The sequence below is a fragment of the Bombus vancouverensis genome, chromosome 8 (genome assembly GCF_051014615.1).
Source record: "Bombus vancouverensis nearcticus chromosome 8, iyBomVanc1_principal, whole genome shotgun sequence".
Taxonomy (NCBI): domain Eukaryota; kingdom Metazoa; phylum Arthropoda; class Insecta; order Hymenoptera; family Apidae; genus Bombus; species Bombus vancouverensis.
This window is the reverse complement of record NC_134918.1, coordinates 539,015-553,916: the sequence shown is the minus strand read 5'-3', so window position 1 is coordinate 553,916 and position 14,902 is coordinate 539,015. Positions and strand designations below refer to the sequence as shown.

The 14,902-nt window shown below is 32.3% G+C and overlaps 1 protein-coding gene across 6 annotated transcripts in view; it reads right to left on the bottom strand.

Annotated features, from left to right (window-relative positions):
- ZnT77C (Zinc transporter 77C) overlaps positions 1-14,646 on the bottom strand; it is a 29,766-nt gene extending 15,120 nt beyond the window's left edge. The window contains exon 1 of one of the 6 annotated variants that reach the window (XM_033347962.2): positions 14,504-14,646. Coding sequence is in view for 1 of the 6 variants with exons in the window: in XM_076620780.1 (XP_076476895.1) it covers positions 668-669 (2 nt within the window). In the remaining 5 variants the exon portion in view is untranslated. Of the gene's footprint in view, positions 1-667; positions 923-2,429; positions 2,670-2,739; positions 3,053-3,445; positions 3,562-14,503 lie in introns of those variants that run through there. The other 5 variants (XM_076620779.1, XM_033347961.2, XM_033347964.2 and 2 more) reach the window with 5 other exon arrangements.
- Positions 14,647-14,902: the final 256 nt, after the last annotated feature.

The window sequence follows — 14,902 nt, the reverse complement described above, 5'->3', positions numbered from 1 at the left end:
AGGCACATACATTGAGATACAATAAGACACTTCACAGAATTCATATTTAAAGACCAGCTTAGAAAAATAGAAATTAATTTAACTCTTGCACTGCAATGTCTGGATCCCTTTGGACAAATCGGCAAAGAACAGAAGTTGTTTATGTTAGAATAATAAGAAGCCAAACATATCTCTAAAACAGAGTTAACATCGATATTCAATGTAATCTCAGAATTTTATCTCCGAACGAACCTAGATACTGTTTTCCGTGTAGTTGGTCGAGTCGTTCGTCTTTGGAAGATAGCCATGTTCCGTATTATTTTGACCGTAAGAATCTCAACATATGTTTCCTCTCTAACACACACAACTTCTGTCATTTATCGACTAGCCCGGGATTTAGACACTGTAGTACAAGAGTTAAATTAATTTCTATTTTCCTAAACTGATCTTTAAATGTGAATTCTGTGAAGAGTCTTATTGTATCTCAATTGCTTTCCTTGTCCCTTATTCTTACATTACAAAATCAGGTAAAACTGGTCAAGTTGTAGAAAGTTATCGTCAATTTTTAAGTACAGGATGGAGGAAAATGCTTAAACATTAAAAATGAAAGTTAGCCAACGAAATAGAAAAAGAAGCTCAATGTCTGTAAGAATGTGAACTATTTCATTGTATTGTAAAAAAAAATTACATTGTACTTATATTTCAGATGACCGTCTTCTCCTTATTGTGATAAATTTAAAATCCTTCTGCAACAACCAAAACGCCCTGTGTTCTCTCCTAATTATAATTCTAGTAACAGCTCATAGGTGGCGAGCGACATTTGACTATGTAGTAAGCGTATATGCTACACTGTTGCCATTTTCATATGATATATTCTCGCGAGCGTGGGTTCCGAGTTAAGTGGATAATCCGCACGTATTAGAGGATGTTATTTCATGCGACCCATAGTCACGATAACATTGCGTCATGAACAATAATTGCTCTGTTCGAGCAATCTTTCATAACTTTAAGTTGTACGAGTATTCAGTATTTAGTATTTAGTAAAAAATAATACAAACTCGATTAAGTCCTTAACACTACACTGAGAAAATGTTATTTGTAAAAAAGTCCACAATAAATAATAAATGTTTATAAAAATCACAAAAATTCACTTTCAATACATGTTAGATTGAAATATGTAATTTTTTTAATTTTTATACAAAACGATTTCAAATGAAAATTCGTAGACAATTTTTGTAATTTTCACGTTTATGGAAATCACAAAATTCACTTTCAATTTATTATACAATAAAATATCGAATTTTTTCATTTACACAAAATAAAAACTTATAAACAAGAATTTATATATAATGCTCATAATAACTTATGTTTATAAAAAGTCACGAAAATTCGATTGTAACCGAAAATTTACACAGAATCTTTTTATAATTGTGATGTTTGTAAAAATTACGAAAATTAACTTGCAATTCATTTTAAAACCAAATATCCAACTTCTTCAGCTACGGAAGACAAAAATAGAAAATTCGCTTAGAATGTTCCTAATTTTTAGAATGTTGTCTGTATATATAGTAATATAAAACTACATTTTGGAGGTTTGGTGAATGCAGTAGAATTTGATTATTGTGACACCAACGTTCGGATAATTGAATTTTTCTCATAATCCAATAACTTTTTTTGATAAAACTATCACTATACTAATATATGTATATTCTAATACGTATACATGGATTGTGAGTTGTTAAAAAAAAAATTGTGCTTATACTAGCATATATACATTCAATATGTAAATTTAAATATACGTAAAGTTAGGAGAAGTTCATCTACACGTAAAGAAACTACACAACATTTATTATAGGTTACAATTTAGTACAAATATTACGTAATTGGAGTATTTGAACATCGTGTTTTAGAGTACATAATTTACAAACATATATTTAGTCAAAGTCCTAAATATAAATAGATGATCTCCAATATGCCTCTAACAGGATTTGACAGCAAATAGAAACGAAAATTTAACGTGTATCTATATTTATATTTAAGAATCATGAGGAGGAAATCGGAAACAAGCAAGCCTGAGTGGAAAATTATTGTCAAACTGCATAAAGAAGAAAAATTATGACTCTTCTAAATAGAGGTAAATCAGATAGACAGTACACAACATAACAGAAAAGTATTTACAACAGTCATAGAAATATTGTAAACGTATTTACACAATTGGACATTCTAGACGTTGAAGGTAATTACCAAGAGTAGAAAATACAGCTTTTTGTAGGATAATAATAAATGATAAAAATCCATTTATGTAATAAACTTTAACAAGGAGATGCCCGTATGATTATGTCAAAGAGTTTATGGGAGAACAGTATCCGTAGTACAGTTTCACGAAAGGAACCGTAACTAGCAAGAAAGACTTAAAAATACCAACGGTCAAAGAAGAAATCGGTACGTACGCAGAAAAATACAAGGAAAGGACGGCAACACATCAAAACCAGCTGGCTGCTGAAGCGAGCAAAACCCTCATAGAAAAAAGACTAAAAAGAAAACACCCCACTGACCTCACTAAAGAAATAAAATAATCAAACTCGAAGATGGTATCCCGCTGGGGGTAGTCATCCACATGTTATTTAGCAATTAAGTTAGAAAAATTTACTGAATGTCCAGCTGGACAAATTGTAAAGTACAAATTAAATAAAAAAAAAAAGGGAAAAAATTAGCAAGGAAGACAAACTGCCGTTCGATTTGCATGATTTCATTACTCACTGTACGCATACACTACATTGATACACTCTATTATACACAGACTACACTTATTTAAACGAAAGATTGTAATATTCCTTTTGAATATCTCCAAAGTATGTGTGGTGTTCAAAAATTCTTTAAAACTCTCGATTATTCGTGGAAAGTGACAGAAATGTATATCTATCACGACTACAAACGACATAATCGACGGATGTGGTCATGACACTCATCACGCACGCGATACCGAAAGAAAAACATGAAGCACGACGCGATTGCCAAAGCCACGTGGTCGAGTTGTCTTCAGATGGTTTGACAGATTGGCTTCAAATGAAACAATTAATTATCGAAACGTCAATTAATGAAAAATTTGGGCGTGGTCCCAAATGAGAAAGATTGAGAAATGAGAATAGAGAATGCACAGATACATTGGTACATTTAAATTTAAACATTTTTACTCTCACTTAATATATATTAAAACTATTATAGAATTAGGAAGTATAATTTTATTTTACTTATATTATGTAATAATTAGTGTTTATTTTAATGTTTATAATGTTATGTTATATATTATATGTGATATAAAATTGTCCGAAATATATATAAATCATACGAAACAAAATTATTCGATTATCTAAAGAATGTGTTCACGACTAGTTCGAATAATCAAGGATTCTCCTAAAATATGAAAACTCGACACTCCGTAAATCCACACGAAATAACGATTTACCGTCACTTCGCCTTCAGTCGAGTCGATCAAGCACTCCACCACGTCTGTCCCCTCGAACCACACAGCTTGTTATGCTTTGTGACGTACTCTCACGTTGTGATAACGGACTTGAACGGAAAGAACCACTGTATTCTTGCTTCAATGAGGTTATTGCTTTTTTCCTGGGGCCAAGTAACCTCGCGAGCGAGAAGACAAGAATGAAAAGATTCACCAGGCGAAATATTCATAATGGTGTAGCATTGGATAGATGGGTACATGACAATATACTGTGCTTCATGAAATTATTTATTTGAACCAATTGTATATACTTCGGGTATATCGTTTGTAACTTGAAAATATGTAAAATACAATATTCAAAATCCAAATTATTTATTACTCTATTAGAAAGTTATCTAAAATAAAAAATTATTAAGAAATAATTTATTTGATCTTAACTAAGGACTAAAACAATACTGTTCAATAAATTTGAACTTTTTTTCGATTTTGAAACCTTCAGTACATGATTCTCGTATACTTTTGTGAGCTAAACACAAATCTGCAACACTTTTTTCTTGAAATCTACAGTTTTCGAAAAAATCAATTTTTAAAAAAATTTCAAATTTTCAACTTTGGAGATATGTTGCGCTTGTAGAGTAGAAGCAATGCAATTGCATTTTTTGCTTACATTTCTCAATTTATTCCAAAAGCTCTAGCAGAAAATTTAACCATAACACGCCATAGAGTACATATTTTCGTTACGAAAAGTATCAAGCAAAATTAGAAAATCATGTTTTGTTTCCAATATAAAAGAGTAGCAGTTTGACGAAACACATGGCAACGGCAGTGGTATTCATGTTAGCGGATGTTTCGCCCGTCGTTCGGCCTAATGGAATTGATAAACGCGCACGGTCCTTAACCGCCAAAATTGAGTACCATTGCCGCCGCCACATGTTTTGTCAAACTTCTTCGTTTTTACACTTTTACGTTGAAATCAAAACATGATTTTCTAGTTTTTCTTGATGCTTTCTTGAACCAAAGTATCTTATCTATCACGAGCTAGTGTTGGGTGCGTATTAGGCGCCCTTTTCGCATTGATCATTATTTAAACATATTTAAATGTTTATAATGCATTAACAATACATATTTTGTTCAAAAGAGTCCACAGAATTTTTTCGTCCCAACCGCAACTCGGCAACTGCTACTCTAACAGCACAAAACATACAAAACAGCACAACACAAGTTGAAAATTTGCAATTTTTTTCAAAATTGATTTTTTCGAAAACTTTCGATTCTAGGAAAAAAACGGTTTGCCCATTCGTGTTTAGCCCGCAGGTCTACAAGAATCATCTATTGAAGCTTAGAAAATTAGGGACGTGTTGAATAGTGCAATTAGTTATTTTTGAAATTCTTACTGGAAAGGTTCCTGAAAGAAGGTAAAGTTTTTATTAGATGGAAGATAGTGATCACTAAATCTTAAAAAAGCTTCTCAACAAATTAAATAACTAGGTACAAATTAATAATTTTTAAATACTCTGGTTACAAATAACCATTATAAACAGTCAAAGTTTATTTGCTTGCCACTAACTATTGTCGATGACAGAATATTTTTTTGATAATTTTTGGCCGTCGTTGATTTATATAAGCATTACTGACCTCGAAATAATTAATACCTCGAAAGTAAGACATAATTCATTTTTAATACGTTTCCAATATTTCTATATTCCTATATTTGAAAACGCCATTCGTCTAATTTTTCACATTGTTTTTAAGGAAACTAACTTCCAAGTACTTTTTAATTTGGATTATAATTGTTATGATCCCAGATTTAAGCACTTCCCATAAAAAGTTTTATGAATATATGTATTATGAAATTAAAAAAAATTTTACATGACTAATACATAATGACTTTTACATACTAATTGTTTCTTCGACCAATCGCGGGGAGACGTAATCGCAAGGAGAGACGTCAACGGGGGTCGTAAATCCCCGTTACGATTATAACAATCGACACCACGAATTGATCGATCCCCTGATTTCCGTTGAGATAATAGGGGTGATTGAGGTTGTATAACCCTGTGATTCACAGACTTATAAATTATATGTTTCCAGCACTTAGATTACACTGACAGAGAGAAATAAGTAATTAACAACTTGTCGCACGAAGCTAAGATAGATATGTGCGTTAGAGCAGGGCTCTTATAATTGGATTCAATGTATTAGTGGACGTAGCACTATAAGATATTTAAGAGACGAAGTGTATGCTCGACAATACCGAGACCGACTCTCGCGTTATGCTTAGACTGCCCCGTTGGGCATTAGCGTATACTTAGTAGTTGACTTTTCCAACGATGTAGAAGAAGTGAAGTTGAGTGACGATGCTGTGTCCGAGGAAAGCTAAGGATGGGTGTGTCTAGCGCACGGGACCATCGGATTTGTTGGTGCCGATGTTATTTAGGAGAGTGAGGGAATAGGCTTCGTTTTTAATTGGTTAAACGAAGGGTCTTAACTGCCCTCGACAGAAAGTGGTTAGTGGGAGGAAAGTTGCAGCGCACGTGAGAAAACTAACTTTCCCTTGTCCCGCCGTGGTAGACAATAGTCTTTAGAAATGCTTCGGACACAGATGTTTGTTTGTTTTGAAGGACCTTAGCAGGCAAGTGACTCGGGTTTATGACGGGTGCTTAAGGATATTGAAGGTACGCCGTACGGAAAAGCGGACATCTGGTGTCCGTCTGGCCCGCGGTGTGTGACCTGGGCCAGGCAGAGAGGCCCGGCGTAACACTAATATAGTCATGAAAGTTTTTTATACAGTCACAAACATTTTGCTCCTTCACATAGACTTGTTTACTTAAATATAAAATGTTATGGTGAGGACCTTAGCTCTACAATATTTCTTAGCCATTTTAAGACATTATTATTCATTCATTCGTTCGTTCGTTCATTCATTCATTCATTCATTCATTCATTCATTCATTCATTCATACACAATTCATTCGTTTTCGCATTTATTAAGATAAAAGAAGTAAAAATATAAAATATAACGTTACAAAAACTACATATACATATCATATCAATATGAAATTATAAAAGTAATAGGCTTAATATGTATTATATTAATATCTATAGCCCCGCTCCTCCCTAAGTAAGCCTCAATAATGTACTTACAATCTCCTTAGTACTGAAAAAATTAAAGATTTTATAACGTCTAACGTAATTTTATCTTAAGAATTTTGTGAATTAAGTATTTTAATTTTTATAACTTTCCTACGAAATAAATTATTAATAATGATATTGATATGCATGTATTAATAATTTTGTGGCGAAGTGCATTTTTAGTCTTTGATAAATAAGGCAAGCTTCCATAACTGACTATCATGTATTCATATAATGACTTGTGAAAGCATTTGAGCATTTGCTATAGAAGCTTTTATGGATATATGAAATATTATAAATAGGTACAACCAAAGAAATATGATCTAAACATCGAGATTTATATCATTCTCTTACTTTGGGTAATTTATAGATGTTTATATATATGTAGACTCCCATATGTAGATTTCCCATAGATGCATAAAAATCCGCAGTCTACTGATAGTATTTCACAATATTTTGTGTCAAAGACATAACATACCCGTAAAAGGCTTTTTATAAATCTTCAAATACATACTTTCATAAGTCACTTTATACCTGCATGGCTAATGAGTACGCTTGAATAGCGAGACGTATAGAGCTCGATCGCTTTTTTCTTATTTATACATTTCTTTCAACTATTATTGTTATATTTGACTTCTTCATAGAACTTTTTATTACATTTACAAATACATTGTTAGATCTAATAAATTAGTGCTACACATATGAGATTTTACTGAATCCTTAGAGCTATAATTCTTTCATTGTATTAGTCTTGCATCTTGGTTCTTTGTCAGGATACTTATCTTTTAGTTATATTCGAATCCTGTATGATTTTTTATTGTAATTTATTTTAATATCATACATACTTGCTTGATTGCGGAAGTTTGTATTTTCAGTTTTTTTCGGTAATACTCTAGACTGTTAGGTCTTTTTTCACAACTTTAATTAATATCGTGGATGATAATTCAACTGTTTGGTTGTTCTAAAACTTGATAGAGTTACATATTCTTTGAATCTTCCATTTAATTTTCTTTGCTTTCTATTAAATCTTTCTTGATATTATAATTACATATTCCTTCATCTAAACGTATCTAAAGCATTTAAGAATTTTACAAATAAAATAACATTTTCGTAACAAAGAATATACAATAAATATATTGTAATACAGAAATATAATCTTTTTCTGGAGGTCCAAATTACGTCAATAAAGAAGGGACAAGAAGGAGAAAAAACGATAGTAATAGAGAAATAAAAACTGATATTTTTAGCTAGCTTAAGTAACTATCTAACTGAATAACTGACTAACTAACTTAACTAGAAATATTTCTCAATATTGAACAAATATATTACTTTCATGTGGAACCAATCTTATTTCAATAGAAATTTTCCACAGAATTAAAGGATCACTAAGTTTTGACCCAAAAACTGTCGATATTTGAACTGATGTAATTTCATGAAAAAAAATCCTACTTTGGTTTATTTCAAAGGGCAAAATTTCTACTTTCACACTGTTAAACTTAGTTTTCTCAAAATGGTCTTTTCTGTTGCAAAACGAAGTAGAATCAAGTTACTTTTTTCCATATGTTTCTTTATTTGCGTAATTCTATAGTATTGTCCTGTTGCCCTATAGTATGCCCTATTGATGTCATAATATAGAATACTTTTTTTCTTTTTTTTTTTTTGCGCGTGGAGAAATCCTCATGGACTGCTAATAATCGGTAACAGCAGAGTAGTGTCGGACCCATTCCGACTAAAACTCCACGATGACCATCCTACGCGTATGACAGGAGCGCTCCAGGAACCTCTTATGAATTATCTTCTGTTGCGAATTATCTTTCCCGCGTCCTCTTGTTCGAGCCAGTCCTAACAATTCCCTGACTGTTGAATTTGGCGTTGGGGGGGGGGGGGCATTGCCCCTAGCGCTATCCCTCCTTTTAGTTGCGGTCCGTTAGGACGGCGATGAAGCGGCTCTAGGCCGCCTGACCGCCATCCCCCATAATATAGAATACTAACTATAGCAGTAAGTATAACACTAACTATAAACACAAGTATACTGTATACTGTAGTACTATTTACCAAATGTCCAGCTCCAAATGTCCAGACCAAATGTCCAATTACTATACACACACTCAGACACTGCACAACCGGTATGTAAAATGTAAGTAAATGCAAGCAAGATTCAACCATGCAACCTCCTCGATGGTCTGTCTTGAGTTATTCCAATACTAGCGGCACATTTTTCATTTAAAGTGGGATAAAACGGCAAAAAAATAGCGCATCATTTCTTATAATTTCGTTTTAAATGGGAGACGTTTATAAAACGATTTCAAAACGAATCTCAGAAAGAATTTGTAAAACTCCGTAGAGTCCCCTGAATTTGTAAAATTTGGAAAGGAAGAAAGCAACTTAAATTTCTCACATCGTTTTACGACAAAAAGAGATCTTTAAAAATGTTGGGGGTATGAAAATAGGAGTTTCACCCATTAAAATGAGTCTAGGTAGTCTGTTGTACGATTCTTTTTCGTGGAATTACAGCAATTTAAATATCGACAACATCTTGATCAAAATTAGGCGACCCTTTAATTTTATGGCCTAATGTTTATTCAACATAAAATTATTTTTGTATTAAAAATATCTTCAAAATAGAATTCGAGGGGTTACCACATATATGTATAAATATCTAAATCAAGCTACTCCGAATGTTGATTTTATACATGTTCACAAAAGTCATTGAAATTCATAAAGAACACCGTTTTCTAAATATTGTATGTAATTACAAAAAAATTTTATTCTATATTAAAATATCTTCTATTTATTTAAAACGAAATAAATATATACATAAATTAATTAGAAAGGAACTACGCTTTATATCAGAAATCCAATCCACAATAATCAAATGTACTTCACGTGTTTTCATAAATACTATACACGACTAATCTTTTAAATCACCAATATATAAATATAATAATGATAATGAAAAGAAATAATAATAGGACACATAAAAAATAAATAGAAATAACGATGTATTATGCATAATAGAATCAACAAAAGATAATAGAAACGTCAGTTCATAATTTTTGGAAAAAGAAATTCGAACCGTTTTTGATGCATTTCGTATTTGGTGTAAAAATGTAGTATTTTATTGATGCTGCATTCCATAATAAAATCATTGATAGTCTGACGTATAGATAAAAATTACAGGAAATTCATTTAAACAACATAGAGAGTCAAGAATATAAACATTATGTGTGGATGTATGTGTCTTTTACGCATGTTTAGTAGGAATGACACGTTTAAAGAGGAATGTTTGGACTTGTCGAAAGTTATTTTTTCCAAATTACTGAGTACGGTATGCATTCCGTACAATACAATACATTACAATACAATAGAACCTTATTTATATACCTGCAGATTACGGTCGCGTCGTATCGTTTATACGAACAAGAGTTAATGCTGAGCCTTTGTTATCCGAACTACAATCGAGCGTAATTTCAATTGTATTGGGTCGTCCGGAAAATTCGTTCCGATTCTTAAGGAATTTGGTTGACATGAAAGACAATATTGAAAAGTTTCTCGCCGAAAAACCTGAGAGGTTGTGGAAGGGTGGAATATTCAAGTTGTGTGAAAGATGGAGAAAGGTTGTGGAACAAAATGGCACTTATATAGTCCCATAAATGTATATCAAATCGAAATCGAAATGTAAATTGGAACGAACTTCCCGGGCGGCCCAATACATACATGTACAATCAAATATTCTTATAACGAATATACTAATATATATAATTATTTGTTTTTATCCAAAATACTTTCAGGGATTTAGAGATTTTAATATTTGAAGAAGAATATTACGTATATAATAAGAAGAATTGGAATGAGTGCTTTAGATACATACGTATAGTGAGCCATTATTATAGGAACTACATGTTCGACTATTCGAAATGGATTGTCCCCAATCCATACAGATAAACGAGGTTCTACTCGATTCTACTATTGACAAATCGCCCGTTTACGTGTTGACCTTCGATACTGTTTAGTTAACCTTTCCGCCCGTTATCCTATAATTTGTCGTGAAAATTACTGTTTTCGTACGTGGAACATCCATAAGCATCTGGACATTTTGGTCAATTTGCAATAGTATTTGCATTTCAACAAAATGTACAAATTAATGATGAATGATTATTTACAAGCAATATTTATTACCTTCTCATGGAATTGGAATTATGAGATTATAAATTTTAAAAGACGTACATAAGAACAATATATTTTACTATTTACTATATGTATTTCTATTTCTATTTACTGTTATACATACATTCACATTTAAATATCATTATTTGCATTAATGTCGAACTGTCTGCCATTCGTTATCTTACTTGATCGAATTGTTTACCATTTAAAAAAAATCGATGTGACTTATGGTTCAAAAATGAAAACTGGAAAGAAAAAATCTTGGCCACTTAAATATTTCAAGATATAATCTTGATGCTTCGTCAAACATCGAACATATCGTTCCTCGTTCATACATTTCGAACACTAAAGATGTTTATGTGTAAATATTCTTTCAAAAACTATTTTCATTACTTTGATATTATTATTATATTACAAAAGATTTTCAGGTAGTGACACATTCTAATAATCAGAAATGAGACCTATCCACTATCCAATACCGATATTGTAAAAATTAATCTATTTTAGCTTGATACCGAATGAAAATTAATAGGTTCTATAAAAACAACATGTCTTATAAGATCCACAACTTCATAATTTAATTACATGCAGTTCTTCTGCGATACGTTTACATTTCTAATGTACTTGCATATACTTACTTGTGATGGCTCGATTCGTTCGAATATCAAAATAGTTATCTAAACCTGTAAGTTCCTGTTCCATGATTCGAAACCAGTTTGTAAAGATCGAATATTTGGCAAGTACAATGAATGAACTATTATTTCTTATGAATAGACTGCGGATTTTCATGCATTTAACTATAGAAAATTAGAAAGTGCAAAATTACACAGAATGCGTAATATTTGGTAGATAAAACAATTGATAGAAAGTCGAGGTTCTATATTTAGAACGAACCTTGGGTATTAGATTCGATTCGGATTTATAAGTACCTGTTGAACTTCCCATTACTATCACTAATCACATGTTTCAGCATATCTTTATCGCTTTAAACGTCCTATACATTGAAACAACACAATATGTATACAATTCCGCAACAAACTTTAGGATAGATCGTCAAAGAGTTAGTTACCAACATCCGGTCGTAGTAATAGCTTTTGAGCTCTGAAATGTCCGCTCCTCTGACGGCTATTGTCGTCTTAATGCGACTTCATCAAAGTTGCTCTAGCTCGTTATCCACTGACCTTTGCACACATTATGCTAATTGTAAGTGTTCATTTGAGAGTTTCTTTTGGTAGTTTCTCTCGAGAATACTGTCAAATTTTTTTTTTATTTAATTTGTACTTTACGATTTGTCCAGCTGGACATTCGGCAAATTTTTCTAGCTTTACTGCTAAATAACATATAGATAGCTACTCCCAGCTATCTTCAAATTCTATTTTATTTCTTTAGTGAGGTCGATGGAGTGTATTCTTTTTAGTCTTCTTTATATGAGAGTTTTGCTCGCTTCAGTAGCCAGCTGGTTTAGATGTGTCGCCGTTCTTTCCTTGTATTTTTTTGAGTACCTGCTGATTTCTTCTTCAACCGTTGATATTTTTAGGTCTTTGCGTATATCTTCGTTTCTGACATACCATGGGGCATTGACTATTGTTCTGAGTATCTTCGATTGTAGCGACTCTAGTTTATTTATGTGACATTGTGTGTGTATATTGCTGTTGTCTCCCATAATGGTATTCCGTACGTCCAAATTGGTTTTATTATCGTCTTATAAATTTTTAGTTTATTTTCCATGCTAAGTTTAGAGTTTCGACTAGTTAGCGAGTACATCTGTCTTCTTTTTATCCATATTTTGTCTATAATTAATTTAGTATGTTGCTTCCATGTAAGTTGTGTGCCTAAGTGGAGTTCTAGGTATTTAACTTGCCTTGTTTGTGTTATGTGCGTGCCATTCAATTGGATATTGGTGGTTTTCGTTTTCGTACTGTAAATGCAATATGGTTGCATTTACTCGGGTTTGTTTTTTTCTTTTTTTTATTTTTCTTGGTATGTCGGCCATGTATAGTGTGTATAATATTGGTCCTAAGACGCTTCCTTACTGTACCCCTGCATTGATGTCTTTAACTTCAGAATATACGTTTATTTTTACTACGAAGGTTCTGTTGCTTAGGTATGATTTGAGTAAGTGGTGGATTTGTTCCAGGAAATGTTTTTTGATTGTTTGTAAGAGGCTTTCCTGGTTCACTTTGTCAAATGCTTTCTCGATGTTCATGAAGAGGGCTGTACAGTATTGTTTCTTTTCTATTGCTAGTAAAATTTCGTTGACGAGCCTATGCATTTCCTTTATCGTAGAGTGTTTGTTTCTCAATCCAAATTGGTGATCTTATTGTTGAATTGTGTGCCCATTTGAGAGTACCTTGGAGAATTTCTACTCTCAGACAGACAGTAGAAAACTCGCCGAAAGTTTAGTACCAACCAGAATTCCCAAAATCATGTCCATTTTAGATTCTTAATAGAGGAAGAAAAATTAATATCAGATCACCAATTTGGATTCAGAAACAAACACTTACTCAAGTCAAGATGGTTGGCAGATCGCTTGCCACCAGCAAACTATCTTTCGCCTCACAGCTTGGCGATTTCGAGTTGTCGACTATCGATTTTCTAAACATTCACTCAAGCACCCTGTTCAAGGTCCTCATCGATGCCTCAGTCTACTCGTAAATTATGGTAAGGCTAAATAACGGCGGGTTATAGACTACAATATCGTTAAGAAAATATGTTGTCGTTGATGTGCTTTTGAAATAAAACAACAATAGTCTCCAGAGCTGATTTTCTGGCGTAAAAAACTTAATACTTTCCTACATGGAACAACGGAAAACATCGGCCAACGCATAAGGACATATTGATATGTATGATTTTACAATATTTAAAAAAAACTTAATTGGTCTCTTTAGTTTCGACGTGTTTCAAAAGTTTCTTTTTTCTTCTCTGTCCATATTTCCTAACTTTGCCTAACTAATAACCTAACCTAACATTTCCTAACATTAAAAGAGACCAACAGTAGTGCGTTACATTTATATGGGAATCAATTCCTTGTAATTTTAAAAACTTACCTACTATTATTAGTGTTTGTTTTACATAATTCACTCTGAGTGTATAGATATTGAATATCAATAGAACTCATTTTTCATATTTTAATTTTGTATATGAAAATCTCGCGAAAAAATAGCCTTGAGAAAAAGTTCTTTCCACCGTTACATTTATCCCTTCACATAGGAGGCAAACATTTAGTTGATTTCATTTAGTTGAGACACGTTAGATATGTAGTAAATACAATAGCAAGTAGTAAAATATATTGTTACCATATGCTTTAAAGGATAATCTAAATTTATAGTTTGCTAACTCATTCATTATTAATTTGTACAATTTGCAAATCGATATACTATTCTGACACTGACTACTGACAAAGTTATCGTCAAAACATTTTATTCAGCGTACTGAAATATTAGAAAAGAATAGACTAAATAGACTGATTAACATGAAATCTTATCATCTAAACGAGTTAATTTATATAACAATATATCCTCTAAAGATCAATCTTTTCTTTTTCGTCGTAACAGTTATCCGCTTACTGTTTTTAGCAGTTTTCTTATCTACGGAACGATTCAGATATCTCAACACGACTCGAAGAAATAAACACACAGAAGTCGAATCATTTGGAAAAAGAAAATGTTTCGCAACCCATGCTACTTTTCTTTGCATAATTAACGTCATTAACCTAATAGTATAATAATATTATTATACGATATATTACAGAAAATAACTTACAATATTCTTAATTTCTCTTGATATTCACGGTGTAACGAAAAAAAACGCTTCCTCTTCGTTAAACTTTCACCGATGTTGAACGAGACAGTCGCAAATGACTTGACAGCGATCGAACATTTGTCTTCGAACTTGCTTGAACTGTATCTTTGACCATTGTAATTATCGGAAAAGTAGGCAGCACCCGATAACCCAAGATTATCATTTTCATTATCGGACAATCAGCATACAAACATGGAACCATGACAGCTTTGTGATAACAGGATGGCCATCACTTGTATCTAATTGTTGAAAGTCAAAAGCCGATGGGAGGAAATACAATTCATGCAATTTTTCATTTGACTTTATTTATCGGGAACTATTATATTACTGCATGTACACAGAAAGTTTGCTCAAAAAAAT